This window comes from Homalodisca vitripennis, chromosome 2 (genome assembly GCF_021130785.1).
Source record: "Homalodisca vitripennis isolate AUS2020 chromosome 2, UT_GWSS_2.1, whole genome shotgun sequence".
In the NCBI taxonomy this organism is placed as follows: domain Eukaryota; kingdom Metazoa; phylum Arthropoda; class Insecta; order Hemiptera; family Cicadellidae; genus Homalodisca; species Homalodisca vitripennis.
The window spans coordinates 201,797,105-201,816,618 of record NC_060208.1 but is presented as its reverse complement, the minus strand read 5'-3'; the positions used below and the strand labels follow the sequence as shown (position 1 = coordinate 201,816,618).

General features: G+C 35.1%; 1 protein-coding gene across 1 annotated transcript in view; it reads right to left on the bottom strand.

The window, feature by feature from the left end:
- LOC124355268 overlaps positions 1-19,514 on the bottom strand; it is a 57,256-nt gene that overhangs the window by 7,430 nt on the left and 30,312 nt on the right. Inside the window, exons 2-3 of the mRNA XM_046806319.1 lie at positions 5,447-5,716; positions 2,948-5,355 (exon numbers count right to left, since the gene is read on the bottom strand). Of these exons, the coding sequence (XP_046662275.1) occupies positions 2,948-5,355; positions 5,447-5,716 (2,678 nt within the window). The remainder of the gene's footprint in view (positions 1-2,947; positions 5,356-5,446; positions 5,717-19,514) is intronic.

Here is a 19,514-nt window from a genome sequence, read left to right as displayed (position 1 = left end):
CTTAAGATTATAACCTAACATAATCTGTAACATACACAGAGATTATAAATGTGCACATTTTACAAGATTTGTTAAAAACGTGCTGCCGATAGAAACACGTTGAATGAAACTGGAAGGAAAGTCGACTATGAACTTAACTTAAGCATAAGTGTCAACTTAAAGATTTAGTACTCGAAACCTGTCAGGTTTTCTTGTTTCTTGTACAATTTATGTATGAACTTTAGATAAATGACAAAGGATTTATTGTAAAATTAAAGAACTTATCATGCAGAAATTATTGTCTCACTTTACCGAATATGAGTAATAACTCACGCCAGGTTGTTCTTGGTTGGGTAAATATGTGTAACTTTACGAAAGATTGATAATTTTTAGATATACGATTATTCTGTTTTGATGGTTCATCAGTCTTTCATTATTTTCTGCATACTATAGTCAGACTCACATTTTTTATAAACTTAACATGACATTCTTAGCATAACATGTCGAATGACTCTTTTAAAGCAACACTTAAAAAGTAAGTTATTAAGGGGAGTCGGATGGGCCTATCCCCGCAATGTTAATTTGATGAATTTTAGGTACCATTATCTTAAAAACTATAAATGGTAGCCAGTTAGTTCTTTTTTTATTCTGCTCTTTGTACTTTTCTTAACATTTTGAATACAGGTTTATAAAAAATCTTTTCATAAAAACGTGTGACATTTTTTTTCTTTTTATGCAAAAAAATATCATAAAAAATTACAATTTACTCTGATGTATAAAATTAAGTACTGAACATAAGGCAATAATATGTATTCAAAATGCAGATTATTACTTAGGGAACAAATTAAAAAAAGAATCAACAGGCTACCTATAACAGTTCTTGAGAAAAGTGTACCTATCGAACAAAAAACATAGTTTTACAGAAAACGCATTTGAAGTTCATTGTAACCAACTCTATAAAAATACAAAAACAAACTACAGTTAATAGTGTCCAGGGGCATATGCTGGATTATCTGGATCCTCTTCTTCCTCAAGCAACTCTTCCAGTCTTAATTTGGTTAATTTTGCCCTCTGCCGGCACTTCTTTTCTAATTCCTCGAAAAGCTTGTCGGGTTCGGATCTCATCTTTCTGTTTCATTTGTCTGACCAAATTGTTGCCAGGCTTGTAGCCTAATTGTTAAAGATAAACATCTCACAATATTACCTTGATTGAAGCAAGCAACAGCCTCATATACACCTAGTTCAAGGGTTGACCTTAGCATAAATGTATTTTTAGGAAGTCGAGACCAAATTATGTTGTTGACGGATTCATTAGGGTTTTGTGTACCTCCGTGTAAACATTTCCTTAGAAGGTCTGGTGAAGCCAAGTTCCTAAATATTTTGTTTTTATTATTATATATTATATTATATCAAGATCTAGGTTTTATTTTGTCCATTACAACTTTAGGCAGGTGGAAATGATCTTTATGATCATAGGCCTCCTTATTGGCCATCGCTCTCTGGTACTTGCACGTCAAAATCTCTATGCAATTCTTTAGAAAAACAGCTATAAAAAAAGAACTAACCATCAGAAAATCTTAAGTGAAGTATTTTCTGAAAAAGAATGAAACAGGGAATACAAAATCACAAAAAAAACAATTTTCGGTAAAAAAAATGTTTTTGCCCATCCGAGTCCCCTTAAGTGCCTAAATATTTGCCCGAAAAATTTAACATAACTTAGGTTTCTACAATTACGTGTGTCGAAATGTATAGGTCTCTAATAAGCTTTACTAAAATATGAGTGTAATGGTGTAAAGTTTATATTTTCTCTGCGTGTTTACAGTAGTTATGGGAATATTGGTTTCAGTACGTGGTAATGTAGAAAAAACCATAGTAGTTGGTCATTTTTGAGTGTGTATAACACATTCGTTGCTGTAATATTATTGTCTTAATTCTTTGGAACACACATTATTACGATAAGTTAACGAATTGTACTAATCACCGAAATCTGTAAGTTCACTCAAAATTGATTGCACCTCACTATCACTGTCGCGCCTACTGAGCTCATAATTAAAGCTAAAATTGCTACAAATCAAGTTTTTTATATTTACATTTGAACAACGATGTTTTTAGCAACAGACACATTTAATTAATAAACTAAATTTCAAGTTGCGACATCACGAATGCGAAGTTTGTATTATTATGAAAATCTTCACAAAATGTATCGTTAATAGCTATTAGACTCGTTTTTAGGTAGTTGCAAAAAGTGTATTAAAATGTTTGTTTATTTCCTATACACCTTTAATAATAGTAACAGATTTTCCTAACTATTTTTCTTTCTACGACAAAAAATAAATTAAAGAAAGTTTAATAATTAACATTAAACAATATTTCAAAACTCATCTACTTTGTAATTTGTAATGAGTTACATCAGTTTTGTGTTTTTGCATAGCAGACACAAAATAAAAATAATATTGAAATTGTTACCATTTTACTTATTAGTCTCGTTAAATCTGAATCTGTAACGCCTTAAAAGACAAAGGTTTTGCCCCGCTAGCCTGACATCCGCCAAATGCCGAAAGTACATATTAAACTTAACGAACTGTTCTCACCTTTTGATGTTAAATGATAGAGAGGACTTCAAGTTTTAACTTTATCTCACAAAAAGATTATCTAACAAAATATTAACTTTATTTAAATGTTATGCTATAAAGATTCAATCGACATTCATAAACGAAGTCATGTTAAATTTATATGAATTGTTATTCAAACTGTAGTGAGCACAAGTATGAGAAACTAGGCTAATAAAAGATTAATGTACCATCAAAAGATATTTAGAATGTAATATCTTAAAACTAACTGTCCAAATATTCGGTAAAGCTGCAAAGATATATCCAAAAGATCAAGCTGATCTGAGTGTTGTATGTGGTTTATTAAGATTTCAATAGCTAACATTCCGTATGGTTGAACTAGTCTAAAGAATACATACCTGTTGTACTTGGAGTCATTGAGGATAACTGAGTCCACTTGAGTCGCATCTTCCTTTATGTACGCGTCTTCCACATCCTGTCCTTCTTTCGTAGATGGGTCGTATCGCACCACTTTCATCTCGACACCTTCTGACTCTGATGCTGCTGGAACGCTGTCTGGAGCTACAACCGCTGGAACTGGAGCGCTCGCTGCGCCATAAAAGTTTTCAAGTGCTTCTGGAGGCAAGTTTTCTATTGGGATATCCCCAATTTTATCGTAGTCCAGAATTGATATGTCGGCATTACTCAAGATTCCCGATGAAAGCAACTGTTCCCTGATATCGTCGGGAACTTCATCTGGCAAAGCAGCTAGATTCGCTTTGAACTTTTTCTGCTTTTCTTTTTCCTTTTCAGGATCTTCTGTCGTAGTCGTTGGAGTTTCTTCAGTAGGGGTCGGTGTTGTTGAAGGCGTGTGGGAATACACTTGGGTGTACTTGGTTTGGTAACTTGCAGATGTTGATTTTACTGGCTGTGAAGTTGTGCTGACCAGTTGATTAGGATGAGAGTATTGTGCAGGTCTCTGCTGGTTATTTTGAGGTACATACTGTTGTTGATTTGTAAAGTCATTAGAAAATTGCTGTTGAGTTTGTTGTTGTTGTTGTTGCTGATATAATTGATGGTTTATTTGCTGATTTAACAACTGATGATTTAGCTGACTAGCTTGTTGATTTCTGAGCTGATTTAATTGGTTAATTTGATCAATTGTAGTTTGTTGATTATTTTGGAGCAGGGTTTTCTGATTATACTGAGGCTGTAGCAAATGTTCTTCAGATTGAGAGATAGATTTAATAACCTGAGCATCACTTAAATTAGGAATGATAGGGTTGTCTTGGTATTTGTTAACGATACTGGGTTGAGGTCGTGGTGTTGTATGTTGGTATAATTGCACCTTTGGAGTAGATGGTTGCTGTGGTATGCTAACAGTTTGTTGAGGGAGTCTGTAGTGTTGTTGATGCTGTTGCTGTACTCCTTGTTGTGGTTGAGGCTGAGGTTGAGGTTGATACGTTGATGGAACAAAATTTTGTCTCTGCTGTTGAGCCAGGTTAATCTGTTGGTGGTAATGTTGGGCATACAATGGATGTATTGGTTTTGATGGAAGCGGAATGGGTGTATTCTGTGGTTGGAAAGTTGGAAATCCTTGAAGATTGTAACGGTTGAAATCTTGGTTAGTTACTTTGATTGGTTGATTACGGAACTGACCTTGAGCGGCTTGTTGTTGTTGTTGTTGGATTTGCTGTTGTTGGGCTATTTGTTGTTGGTGTAGAATCTGTGGGTCTTGAGAAGGCAAAAGTTGTCTTTGAGATTGGGGATTATTCAATGGCTGTGAATATTGAGATGGTCTTTGATCGTACTGTTGAGAAGGCACTCTAAATTGAGCACTTTGAGCACTTTGTTGTTGTTGATTATTCTGCGTTGGACTCTGTATTGTTGAGTAAGGGTTACTCTGTTGTCTTGGAACTTGTCTCTGGTGGATCTGGGAGGGTTGTGGTTGGAATTGGGGCCTCTGGTTGAACTGTTGATGATGCTGTTGTTGATTATTGAACAACGCACTTGTGTGCTGAGGTCTAAATGCTGGCTGCTGATTAATAGGAGCCTGTCTTGGAAAATTGACTTTCTGCTGTTGTGATTGGGGCTGTTGAAATTGCACGTGTTGTAAGTTTTGTTGCTGGAAGTTGTTTTGTTGAAACTTTCCCACTGGAGATTGGAAGGTCGACTGTGGAGGAGAAGCTACTTTAGGTGGATTTTGGTCGTAAACTTCCTGAGGAATTGTTTGGTACGTGCCTTGTCTTTTAATAGGAGTATGCACATTTGCGTGAGCGTTCGACTCCCTGCTTTGTGCCTCCTTATGAGGAAGTGCGATTGACGGTTCAGGAGAATTAGTCTCTTCATAAGCAGCATCGGGCGTTTTCACTTCGGTTTCACCAAAAGTGACTTTTAAACTGGAGCCGTGATAGAACTCGGAGTCAGGATGTATAATAGTCCTCAGAGTCGTACTCGGAGGCGGAGCGACGCTCGCAGATTCGTAGACGGTATCGGACACTTGCGGCGAGGAGTCGTGTTCCACTTCATCTGATGGCGGTGTGATCGCCGGGATAGGTGCTTCATAGATTATATCATCCTCGCCCTTCCCTTTCGGGTTCTTCTTGTACTTGACATAAAACACGTGAACCGGCTCCTTTGTCGGTTTCACCGGAAGTACCGGAGGCGGAGGAGGGGCGGGCAGTGTCTCGTTCGACTCCTTGATGATGATTTCAATGATCGGTTCCGGTTCTCGGTAGTAGTGTTGCTGGTAGTTGTGGAAGTCAGAAGGGTGCCCGTACGCTTCGTTCAGGTTGGTTCCCTCTTGATCGTGATCCACTCTAAGAACCTAGACGGAAACAGAACATGCTGTAATCAATAGAATAGTTTTTTACAAAAGTCGAGAGAAAACTTAGCATAAATCCGTTTTTTTTTTTAACCTTTTCTTCTATAGAGTTGTGAGATGTGATGTTGGCCAGGTCTTGCCGCTGATGGTACAGAGGGTCTCGCTGAGAGTACTGCACCAACGGTTCCATCTGGACGGCGTACGGGGGCGCGGGCAGACTCGGCCTCACTCGCCGGTTCGCTTGTCTGCCGCTGTAGAAGTGGTTGGGCCCGGGGGCTGCCTGTATCCGCCTACTCTGAGCATGAGTCGGCCGCTCTTCTGTCGTGATCCCGGCCGCCAGTGCCGCCACGCTCACCAGAACCGTCTGAAACAAATCGTAAATATTAAATATCTAATGAAATTGTGCTACCGACTATAAAAAAATGCTTTTCAATACAACGCAGAAGACTGCATAATAATATAATCAATTATTCTGGATGATGCATTACATTTATTGTAATCATGAAACCTTTGCTGAAGGATTGGAAGGACCGTAATGTTTAAGACTTGAGTTAGAAATAGCGCAAGTTCAAATCATGTATGCCCAGAACTGTCCACGCTGTGATAAACTGAGCGGCGACGTGCCTATTTGTGTTTGACAGCGCATTTATGAGACCCATAGTGTCACGTGCAGGTTTTAATTAACAAGCTCTTGTTGATTTTACTAAAGCTAGTCAAGAAAAAGCACATGTAGTTCAGAATGATTCATCCAGGATGAATTACAGGTATGTAGTTTATAAACACTACTTCTAATTTTTTTACGATAAAGAGTAAGGTTTTGAGTCGGATATTGTCATTGTCAGTTTATAAAAAGCGTCAATGGGGTAATCATTTACAACTTCTGATATGAGAGGTCCTTGATTAGAATGCCACCACTCCGTAAATATATTACTGAACAAAGAAGTTGTGAGCAGACTCACGACCGAAAGCATTACCGAACATTACTGAAGCGGCGACAGAGTCGAGAACCAGACATTTGTAATTTACGGGCAATCATGGTTTGAGAAAGCTATGAACTTTGACCCGAGTGTATGACATACGTTAGGGAAAGTGAGATGTCCACTCTGACCGCATCTCACTGGAAACCTGCGCGGCAATAAGCGTGTGAAGATACAAGTCAGACATTGGAATCTGATAAGAAGTGATGTAGATTTTTGTTGGCTTTGGGAATTAGCAGACGCTCTAGAGGAAACTCTCAATGTTATTCGTAGCTTTAGTAATAAACTACTTATTGAATCTTCTCTGGAAACCAGAAGAATGAAAAAGAAGCTAATGAAGGTGAGGTAATGGAAGGGCCGCTTCATGAACCATATTTATGAAAATGACTAGCAGTTACCCGCGGCTTCGCACGCAATTTCGTAGGTTTTCAACTGTATGAGCACTACTGGTTCGAATGAAGTATATTTCCGATGTGAATGTAGAGTTTGCCATGCTGCCATGATCAAGAAAATACTTTAAAAAAGTGTATATTTATAGCCATTATAATGTAGCCATGTAATTGTTCTTATTATGTTTTGTTCCAAACTTGATTTTGCCTAGTTTTTCGATCAAGACAATATATATCACAGACAATAGAAGTCTACTTCCGTCAAAAGTGATCTATGATGGGTTTTATATCAGTCCTTAAATTTGTAGTAAACGTTAGAAAGTAACTTTATCTTTTATATTTTAACTTAATATTTGATAAAAATCAACAGTTAAATGTACATTAACAATGACATTACGCGTTTGTTTCTTTACAAATTGAAAAACATTATTAATATTTTAGAACATTTAGAGCTGGAATTGGTACATTAGTTCAAAAGTACAGTACTGTACAGCGAACTTTCATCTAGCATAGTTCTTGTCAACCGCTTCAAAGAGAGTCTTCGGAGTCAAATTCTGACCTTTAGGACATTTTCTAACGTAGATTAGTACTTACCTAGGTACTTTGGGATTATACCGACCACACCCAGACATGAATCGTTATTCGACATTTTGCTTTTAATGATTACTAGATTCGCGTAGAACAATACTTCGTCAATATAAAACAGGAATTGTCTTATCGCAAACAACTCCCCATCCTCAGACAGAGGTCAAAGTCGAGCGGTCTAGTAGATAACGTGATTGCAGAGTCTCGCCGCCCGTTCAGCTGGTGCGTCGCTTTGTTGTACTTCCGTGTTTTACCTCTACATTTCTCCAAACACAAAAATTCAACAAAAACAAACATTACCAAACTAAAACTAAACTCTTTATTCAAAAAAAACACTCAAAACTTGTTTTTATTCTTGATCACATTCCGCCACCCAAAATGCGAGTGCCTCCGGCCATCAGCGCGGGGCAGCACCGAAGGTGCTGTCGACGAAAGAAAAACATCCCTCGAGATAGTACCTATCAGTAAAATATCAAATTCTAGAGGGGCTGATCAGAAATATAAATTGAATTGTAATGGAAAGACAATTATGTACAGTGCAAATCATGTGATGCCGCGCGGCCTGCCGTAATCGGGATTCTCGAGAAAGATAAGATAACAGCGACAACAATACCGATCACAATACCTGGAAATGCTTGTAAGTTTGTAATTTTGTAATTAAAGAGTTGTTTTTTCGTTCTATCATGTTTATTTCTATAACTTTATATTTTTGTGTTCTTCATACTGGTGTGGTCGGTATAATCCCAAAGTACCCTTACCTATTCGCTTAAATCTAAAAATGCTTGAAAAATAATGGTTATTTCTTTGAGAATGTACTCACTATAAATGTAAACAAATAATAATAAAAAACAATGTTTACACATAACAGTTGATTAGGCCTACATTAAACATGATCTTTTAATTAATATTTCACAACATCAGAGACCAAGATGGGATCTTTCGCTGCTTTAAAGACTAGTGTGACGTAGTCCAGAGGGATTTTATAAATAAGAATAGGCATATTCATACCAGGGACCGTAAAATGTTCATGTAAAATTGCAATCCAATCGGTTGAATAGTTTACGCGTAAAAGCAAAAGAAACAAACACAGGGACTTTAAAATGTATAATATTATCAATATAAACATTGTGACCCAATTGATAATTCTGAATTGATTATGAGGCTTCAAAAATTTGGAGGTTAATAAGATGATCTTGGCTATAGAGCGCAACTTTCAATCTAGTCTCACTTTTGGATCTGTCTCACCACAACAAATAAAATATTCCTCATTACAAGTACTTATAAATCTTTGCCAACATTTACAGCTTGGATTTACCAACAATGCTATCTCTTCCAGTTCCTCCTTCTTTACATCGCGTTGTAGCCCAATGGATAATTCCCATCTGTGAGACAAACAGCGACTGAGGAAGTTGCACACAGCTGTAGAAAATAGTCAATTGATAATCATTTACGGACAAGAAAACTGAAATGTTTTCCTAACAATAAATATAAAAATAGTGAAAACATTTCCAAAGTTGTTTATCGGTCGCCATAAAAACATTTAATTTACCCTGTTCATTTTCTTTTACCAAAATTAGGAAATTTTGTAGCTCTTTTGAATATCTTACTTTTATAATAGTTTTATTCCGAAATTCTGCGCTATTTACTTTGCTCAATCACGATGACGCTCTGCATTAGACTTTTAGAAGAGAGACTCGTAAACATTCGTTAGTTTATAAAACGTATATTCCGTAAATCTGAGGTAAATGATGAATTTGATTTTTAATCAGTGCAATATTTACATGTGTCTTGAGAACGAACATCTTCTGAATGTTTTGTGCTCCGAGTAAAATGTATTTCTAAAACTCACCTAGAACACACCTTAGTTGATGTAAACACAAATCTCTGCACAATTTAAGACAGCTCATGATATTCCAGACTCAATCCTTTTGTGTTCTGTAGATAAATATTCTTTCGAACAATATTTGACTTTATCTTTTCGTATCTTTTGCTTGTTCTCGGATAATTAACTAATAAATATCACACTTGTTTTATATCAAGTGTGATATTTCAAACACTGAATAAAAGGATTTACTTGTTCTATCAATGACTATGTCCACATCGAAACCAAACAGATTTTTGTAAAGATATTCTTCCCACCTAAGAAACTTTGTAATGTGTTCTTAAGTATTTTGTCAAAGCCAAATAATGGTTTAATAGTTATTACAGATTGTTCACTGTCATATATTTGTATCCCATTTTAAGCAATAGCACCAATATACTTTACATACATACATTAATTTATGTGATAAATTTTATGTTGATTGTATTGCTTACTATATCATTATGCAATCTTCATTCGCATGGGTTGATAACGAAATCAATTAAAATATTATTATACCAGTTAATCTCTAATATCGAAATTTCACAATATTATTAACTCTAATATCCGAAGAAGAATTATTCTAGGAAAAAACCTACGTCATTAAACCTAACTTAACTTAGTTTCGTGTAAGAGAATATCTCCAGAGTTATTACAAAATCGTAGGTATTGAATGTGTAAGAACCAGTTATACGGTTCTAGCTGGGTGTGCTGGCACGCCTACTTAAGCGTACATTAATCGTACACTTACACATTAAGTACGATTTTGTAATAACTCTGGAGATATTCTCTTACATGGAACTAAGTTAAGTTAGGTTTAATGACGTAGGCTACTCATTCTCTGATTGAAGCATCTGCATGATCGAGAGCTTAGTAAATTGTCACTAATTTACGAAATATTCAATTAATATTTTTGTTATTATTGCATTAAAAACTTAATTGAAATACAGTTAAAATCTCTTAGTGATTAAAATTCCTCACGACAGACAACAGGCGATCTCTTCTAAATCACTTTATCGCTTGTACCGGTGACTGAATTAATATTTTTGGCACTAGATAAAAGATAAAATTTAATATGTCACCTGTTTTCTTGTAAGTATTAATAAAAGTGAAACTTAAACAGTTCACTTATTATTTATGCATAAGAGTAACGTGTCCGATAATTAAAAAATTACCAATGAAACAATTTTCGTGCTTTTCAGACGTATGAATATACCTTAATAATTTCAACAACTTCTGAATCGGTTACTGTAAGACTGATGCATTGAGATCGCAATCATGCTAAACCATCATGATTAGTCATAATCATTTAGTGGGTGCTATAAACTCTCTGTGGGTGAATCAGAGCTGTCTATAATTGGAAAAGAAGGTCAGAATTCCAGAAATTGGTGAAGGTAGACAAGTATGGTGCATATGTTCGAGTGTGTTATTTGCACACATTCGGTAAAGTTAAGTAGTAGTATCATAAGATAGCAAGCGCACTAAGGTGTATGTCGCAGTGAACGTGTTAAACACGATCCTAAAAGGCATTAATTCTTATATCGTTGCCGAATTTAAATTTAATGCATTTACTTTGAATAACCTATTCGTTGAACGGGCAAAACTCCATGACGTTGTATATTTGTAGACAATAACATTCACGGGCACTAATACAATCATTAATTGCTTGTTTCAGAGTTAAAAAAAAACAAATTATACAGTGTTTGCATTTTACACCTTTTTAGATATTTGAAGTATTTTCTTCAATGAATAAGGACTATTAACAAATCCACGCTATAATTTTATGTTCGGCTATAACATCTTTGGATCTTAACTCTTGACAAACAGAAAATTATCCCGCGTTAGAAAAACTTATTGGTTCACTAATTATCTTCGTCAGGACCTCCTGAAGGTCCTGACTTAAAGAACATTTGAGTTTAAGGACGTCTGTCCTTTAAAATTCGGATATTACGTAGCGTGAAGAGCCTTACTAATTGTTATGTCTTTAGAATAATTTAAAACAAAGTTCCTAAAAAAATAAAGGTTAATAAGAGATCAAGCTGTACTTTTATTAACAGCTAATTTTTATCTGTAATTCTGTTTTTGGATCTTTTTCCTTAAAATAAAAATATCACTTGTTACAAACATTTCTTGGTTTAAAAAAAAAATTAATCTTCGTCCACTATCGCCATGGAGGTCCTCAGTTGAGTGACGTGTCCTTTAAATTCGGGCGTTACGTACCGTACAGAGTAAGACCGGATCTAACAAAAGTATCAATCAATAGTTTATCGCAACAGTAAGCCGGAGTGCGCGCCGAAGTGTGGGTGAAAGCGAATGGACTTTCACGTGCACCGCATCAAAAAGATGGGTCCGGGCAGAGTCCGTGTGTGGTGGACCGGCAGAGAAAGCCGCTTATTGCATCTGAAAGAGAATGGACAATCTTACTTGACCATGCGGTGAAACAGTAAGTTATTTCTCTGTGTTTCCGTAGCGAAATGCACATTTCTTCCATCAGTAATAACGATAACATAGATAGCCAAACGTGATAGAAGTGACCCATTTCTGCCTAATCTATTACATTATAAAACCGATTGAAAGAAGACTTATATTGGTCAAATTCAATAATTTAAGAAGCCAAAGAATACAAGATAAATTATCCTATCTCATTATGGCAGATAGTTCGGTACTAGTTTTAAAATCAAACGTTACTGCAATTTTTTAATTAATAATTTATACCTGCTAAAGTCTCATAATCAGCTTTCGTGTAAAATAAATCTTTTAATATTTTTGTCTTGAAAATGTTATTACCTACTAATTTGAAATGTTTAAAGTTGACCTATTCTCCTTCTAAACCGCACAATATTAAAAGTTTATTTGCAAAAGAAGCTTCTTTAATGTATATTTCCAAGACTCATTAGATACAATACGATTGTAAAATATGACAATTAAGTTTATGCGATATAATTTGTGGCGTAACATTTATTTTATAACATTTGGAAGTGGTCCTCGAACTGGTTGACATGATGGGTGCCTGAATAATATGTACTTAAAGGGAGGTAGGACGCCTGCCCTAGACCTACATGTTCTGCTTGTACGGATCTCTTATTGCGCGCCTGCTACAACCAACTCCGGACATTCGAGACCATCAACGACAAGAATTTCCACTTGATAGCATCAATGAACTAAATAGCGTAACTCCTATTCATGCTCTAGATGATAGTGGCACACATAGGGTAGCTCTTCATTAAACGGTCTGTGAAGCAGAAGCACCATCCAAGAATCACCTGTTGCTGGCGAACAATATCACAAAATTCAGTTTCCTGCATGGTCAGTAGTCATTGCGATGATGAAGACGTCAAACTCACTAAGAGCTGTTCTAATACTAAATAATAATGATTCTGGCAGGGTAGAGAGTAAGTTGACCCTCACTGTATTAGTTAAAATCTTCAGAAAATTATAACAGTTATAAAATTATTTATTATTTATTTTTAGTCAATATTGATTACTAAGAGTTTAGAGTCCAGAGTGAACTACAATATCACCGTTAACTATTAATTTTTCTTTGTATACTTTTTAAGTGTAAATATATGGATATGTTATTAAAATAATACTGTTCCTATTTTTTGGACAAATAAAAAATTTGTTCCAATTGCTCCAAGAGTAATCAATAACAAGGGAGATTTAACCAGAAGTCACTCTATTTCAAAGATACAATCTCTGGTTCATGTACAGCTGAGTAATGAGTAATCCCACCTAGTAGTGGACAGGGCGACAATCCGACTCTCTTCTGATTCCGAGAGTATGGGGGTCTCAGTAGATTTGTTCTATAACCACAAAGTTGGGTTATACAACGAGGCAATCATAATTTTGGCGTTAAAAATCATTATTTTTGCATAAAACTGCAGTTTTCTAACTGATATGTCACAGATTTAATTCCCGAGATCAACAAAAAGTTGGAATTGGTTTGGACAGTCTTTCTTTAAAAATCCTAATGTAATGAACTAAAAATGAGTTAAAGAACCCTTTTAGCGACCGGTGAAGTCTGGGTACTTCGAATTTACTGAAAGCAACTTTTAGGATCTAGATGATCGATCCTGCAATGGTTGGACAGTTAAAATCGTGCTTTAATACAACAAGGAAAGCTACATTTAGCTTTATACGGATAATCATCGCTGTTTAAAAACGTCAACGCCTAAACTCCAATGTTTTAAAACGGACTTTTCTCTCAAATTCATAGCCACCTATCTAACATTCATACGGGTATGTTGAAGCTGACTTGCCTTTCTTTTTCTAACCTTTTCCACTGCAATATCCCCTGAGTAAATAATAGAATAATGAAATATTCTCTAGTATAAATCCGGTTTATTGTTTATTCATTTTGTAGCAGGATATGTAATTCCAACCAAAATTATTGTTGTAGAAAATAATTCAAAAGAAAACTATATAGAATATAAATTTTTATAACACATTGTTATTTAAATCCACGCTTAAATGGCAACGATCTTAGAGACTGTGTTTATATCTCCTACATATTTTGTCTTAACATACGTTACTCTGAATTCTCCAGTCACATATTTGGCACTATTTCGTAGCGACTAAATCTCATTTAATACATTTAAGGCAGATACAGTGGTGATTTTAAGGTCTGTAGTAGTCACATCGTATAGCCATCGTACAGCCTGTGTTACGGCTCAATCAGAACAGGACTAACCGGTATTCGTGAATCGCTCAGTCATTGGCGCGATCTCTCTTGAGTTCTTCGACACCTCTTCGACAATCAATAGTCGACTGCTAAAGCACGTGGAAAGCGTAAATGTCGTTCTATAATTCATATGGCATGGGAGATCAGACTCCATTACTGACTTGGGAAACATGCTTGTGGTTTTAGAAATGCGTCTCTGAGAAATGCGAAGAACGCTCATTGCCATGGGTCATTTGGGTAACATTACCTGTAGTCTACTGTACCTCAATCTGCACAATCGTGCACCTGTTCATATCGTCTGTAGAGCGTCTTGTGAGGCCATCACATAGAGGGTGTTCATCGGAAAACGTCAAACTCGTATAAAACAAATTATAGCCCAAGTATCAAAATCCCTCCATCTCTATTCATAAGAAAGTTAATAGGGGAAGGGAGGCTTTTAAGATACCCGGTATATAACTGCGTTGACACAACAAACGATAATGGCTTGTCGTTCGTTATTGTCTAATAATTATTGAAAATTATGGTCTCATGCTTAATGTTGTGTCATCTTTTAGTCAGGTTATTATGAAGAATAGAAAAATATCGTTCATAATAAACACAGGCATATCAAATAACACGTGCACTTTTTGAGCACGCTTTCTGACAAAATACTGATTATTATTTTCCTAACAATTGGCATAACTGAGTAGTTAACATTTTTATCAAATATAGAAAACTAAATAAATTCATTTTAAACTAAAGCAATTAATGGAAGTAACCAACAATTATTGTCGCAAAATTTTTGTAAGCGGAGCTTTTACTACAGAAAACAATGTATTCCAAAAATAAAGGTCATGTGGTAAATGCTAGGCCTGAGAAACGACCATTTAAATTTTAACCATACATTTATATGGGACATCTGACAAAAACAGTATTTGCAGTTTTCAAGTGATTACTAACAATATGAGTTTGATGCGTACCTTTGCATTAAGTATTACTTTAAGGTGTAAAAAAATCACTTGCTTTACCATTTTTTAGTAAAGAGTAGGCCTCTATTTCAATATTGAGATGTTAGGGTCGTATTCGATACATGTAGGTATCAAGTAACTTCCAAATCTACGGAGTCCTTAAATTTAACAACAAATTGTGGTCTCTTTACAATCTTATATCAAGATAAAAGTACGCCATATGACAAGTCGTTAGGCCAACAGTCTGAGGTTGCATGCAAAGTTTAAAGGGTGTACTCGTAGCTCATTCCATTCTCGAGACGTCCTGCGGACAGATAGACAGACAGACATCATTCATGCATCGAGTTGGTGATGTTGGGCATGTCAAGCTGGATGACTCGAGAGCTGTATGATTTGGATAGAACTGAAAGTGGGCTGACCTATAAACTGCGTATTGTGTCCTTAATAAATCGCATAGAAAGTATTAAACAACATTTTATTTATTTTTATACAAATATGTTTATTAGTATAATTCATCAAGGATTTTTCTTTCTTCCTTTTGGTTTATAAATTTGATTATCCATTTCTGTTAAACCTGCTTTTAGAGGATAGGCTACATGTGAAAATCCTTGTTTATCGCTATATAGCATATATAGAGTGGCGCCCTCTGTCGCTTCTACCGCATGTATGCTATACGTGCGTAATTATAAAACTATTCAACCCTCAATCAAAAAGAAACTAGCTTAAATTTAAATCATACTAATTACTATTCGTGAAAAGGTACTAGTTTCATGGACTGCTCACAAGGACTTAGCAGTACGAAATAACTACTAGGAATTGTCTTATTAGGATTTAACTGCTAGGATATATCTGCTAGGAAACACCTAATGGGACTTAACCATAAGTGCTTACCTATTACAACCTAACTACTAGGATCTACTTAGTAGGACCGACTTTCTAGAACTTGCATACTAAGATCTACCAACAAGAACGTATCTTTAAGACCTATCTGTTGATTGTGATTTACCTTTAATGAACCTAATATTATGGCATATCTACTGCAGAGGCGGAACTATGAGAAAATAAGAGATCATTGAATCCCTCCAAGAGCTCTAGATATAAACAAATTGTGTAACAACAATTTTACTTATTTGGAATACTACAGTTAAATGTTTTACTTTAAATTACGCCAATCTAATTTATTCAAATTGACATTCATTCAGATTTTTTCCCATACTCTCGGTGTGGTGTAATTTTCAATCAGATTCGCCCGTCCCCCAAAGCCAACTTACGCTATTGACCTACTGGAACACATCTATTAGGACCTGCCTGGGCCTACATTCTAAAACCTACATATTTGGTCGTACTTTACTAGAACGTACCTCACAGAACTTACTTATTATAATCTAACAATCATAATCTAAAACCCTCATTTTAGGACCTACCTGCTAGAATCTACTACTAGGATATAACATGTATGAGTTAATAATAATTACAATGACATTTTTCACTTAATCATGATAATGTGTTCCATAATTTTCATCTGTATATTATCTAAGATGCCAGGTACATAAATTATTTAAAACGTATAATATTGGTATGTGCTAACTCCTTTTCCTGTTTGTCTACGTGTATATTGCCAACAATGTTAACAGGGTGACTGACGGGTATTTAACTATAACTTCTATATCCGTTTACTTTAGATTCTGTTTAATGTTTATGTTATACTTGCAGAAAACAACAGATTGCAGATCTCATCAAAGTAAAAAAATATTAGAATAGCTATTTTTGAAAAATATTTGTAAAGCCTTATTTTGCACTATACTTTTCATCCTTAATTGTTTAAATTTTCTCTGTATTTTTTAATGTTTGATGTAAAACTTTTATAGGGTTAGGTTAAATATAATTTAAAACGTATGATAAAATTTGTGATTGATAACGTCTATAGATAATTTTAGATAAACAAGCAAGTTAAGAACAGAAAGATAATTGTAAAAATTCAAGCTCTAATTAAAAACGTGATATTGGAAAACGGAATTACTTTATTATTCTTTACTAGGACCTACAAGGAACCTACCCATTTAGTAGGTGTTGATTCGTAGAACCCACACCAGAATCTTTCCTCTAGAAACTATCTATTATTAACTATCTAATAGAATTTAATTTTAAACAACCATCCAACTTCTACGATCTATCTGCTAAGACCTGAAGGAAACAGGATGTTTTCGGACATTTGTCATCGTTCAGTGATACACAAAATCAGTAACACTACGTTTCGAGATCTGCAATCTGTCTCTTCTTCAGGTAAATAGCTAAACTAACAAATAATTACAAACTAGGTTAAAATAAAAAAAAAAATCATACCAGAGCGTTGTGACACGCGTAAAGTCAGGAAACACAACCACCATGTTGTGTTCACTAACTCTAAAACATACAATAAATAAAAAACTAAACACAACACTAATCATTAAAACTGAACTATAGAATACAGGTTACAATACGTTTGCATTCGCTGACAACCACCTACGACTGATGTTCAACCATCTTTATTCTGTAGTCTAAAAAAACTTTATGGGTCTTTAAGCATGTTTCGTACAAACTTTATGGGAAGATTTTGTATACAAACTCAACCTTTTATAAGTGCCCTCATTGTAGGATTGTTTCAAAAACTCTACATAACGTTACCAAACATGACCCCTAGATCTCAAAATCACTTCCTGTTCCAAAGATTATATATTTTTTAGATTACAAAAATAACGGAGTTGTGGTTTTTTTTTAATTTTTAACGAACACTACGTTAACCCCGGTTTAAAGAAACGGCAACTATAACAACTTGGCACATAAACCGATCTTATAAACAACTCTTCTAAATTCATTGGCCAGCTTGGTACATCATAAACATTTCGTTTCAAAATAACGGCTGTTTAATTTAAAAAAATCACAACAGAGTCATTCATATACCTAGATAAAAATAATAAGGGTTCGGGAATGCTTATGACGTTTCGTAAACTTTTTAATAAACCTTTTTTCTACATCAAACAGTTTTGAGGATATCGATTACATAATAAATAAATTAATAATACTTCAGCTGTCACAAAATATACCTGACTGAGCCGGAAGTACCATTTTTTTACCACAGAAGTAGCTTATTCAGAGAAGTTTCAACAATTAAAACATAATTTTCAGTAAATACTCAATAAAGTCCGTATTTGAGAGATATATTTCAAACTTACCATCAATTCAAAAAGGTTTCCCAATTTAAAAAATAAAATATTTCAAAATATAAAAATATTAACAGATTTTCTTAAAGTAAAAGTATCGTATTTACAAAAATAGTTGAGGCGTATTTGAGACAGTTATCGTTTCCACAAATCACGTTGTATAGAACGGAATATTATTTGGAACGGGCGGTTGAAATCTGGAAGCTTTCAGAGACTTTGGAGAGAGGAAATTACAATATATTCCGGAAATTAACAATGACAAAAACTATAATAGATTTATAAATTCAGGAAGCTTCCCATTTTCAATATGTTTTCTAAAGGCTGACATCCCCTAGAGGCGGGAACTGTTTCCAGTACGCAGAAACTTCCAAACTATTCCGAAAGGGAGACCCCAGAAACTGATAGTTTCCAGTGGCCGAAAGTGTGTAAAGGAAGAAAGCTTCCACAACACAGAAACTTCCAAACTATTCCGAAAGGGAGACCCCAGAAACTGATAGTTTCCAGTGGCAGAAAGCGTGTAAAGGAAGAAAGCTTCCACAACACAGAAACTTCAAAACTATTCCGAAAGGGAGACCCCAGAAACTGATAGTTTCCAGTGGCCGAAAGCGTGTAAAGGAAGAAAGCTTCCACAACACAGAAACTTCCAAACTATTCCGAAAGGGAGACCCCAGAAACTGATAGTTTCCAGTGGCCGAAAGCGTGTAAAGGAAGAAAGCTTCCACAACACAGAAACTTCCAAACTATTCCGAAAGGGAGACCCCAGAAACTGATAGTTTCCAGTGGCCGAAAGCGTGTAAAGAAAGAAAGCTTCCATAATACAGGAACTTCTAAAAGTTTGATGATCATTAAACGATTATTTTCTAAAAGTAGCTTCTATTTACAGTCAGAAGTTTATATATTTTTCTTGTAAATATTAAAATCATAAAAATTAAGACACATTTTTATAAAACGTTACTTTGCTCTTGTAAAAGGACATACCATATGTTTTTAAGACGTGTATCACAAACTAAAAAAGTAACGTAGGTAGTGAAATTAATAAAATATTTCCATACTATCGAATATTTGCTTGATTTCTCTAATTATTTCCAGACTCTATTAGGAGAAGTACAAAAATATTAGTTCTCTTGTACCTTTAGGTTTCCAATAAACTGAGGTACAATATTTTGAGCCTGAACAGGTCCGAGAAGAGCAAAAAGCGTACTGTGCACTACAAGGAAAGTCTCCCAAACAGTCCAGGACGAATTGTTAATGGTGTTTGCTTGCATTGGATTCAGCCAATTTAAAGGCTACGGAAAGGAGCGATCTGCTGATCAGCTATTTGTACAGGTTCTCACTGCAGTGAAGATTACTACTGTACAATATAAAGGAGAAATTGTGTGCACATTGGTTCAAACATCTTGGCCCTTATTTTAGGGTGCTGTCCCTCAGTGTTTGAAGAATCGATCAAGCGATTAGCGATCGTTGATTTTAAGTTAATCCTTAGCTTAGCTTTCTTAGTGAAAGCATTTATGATGTAATACGA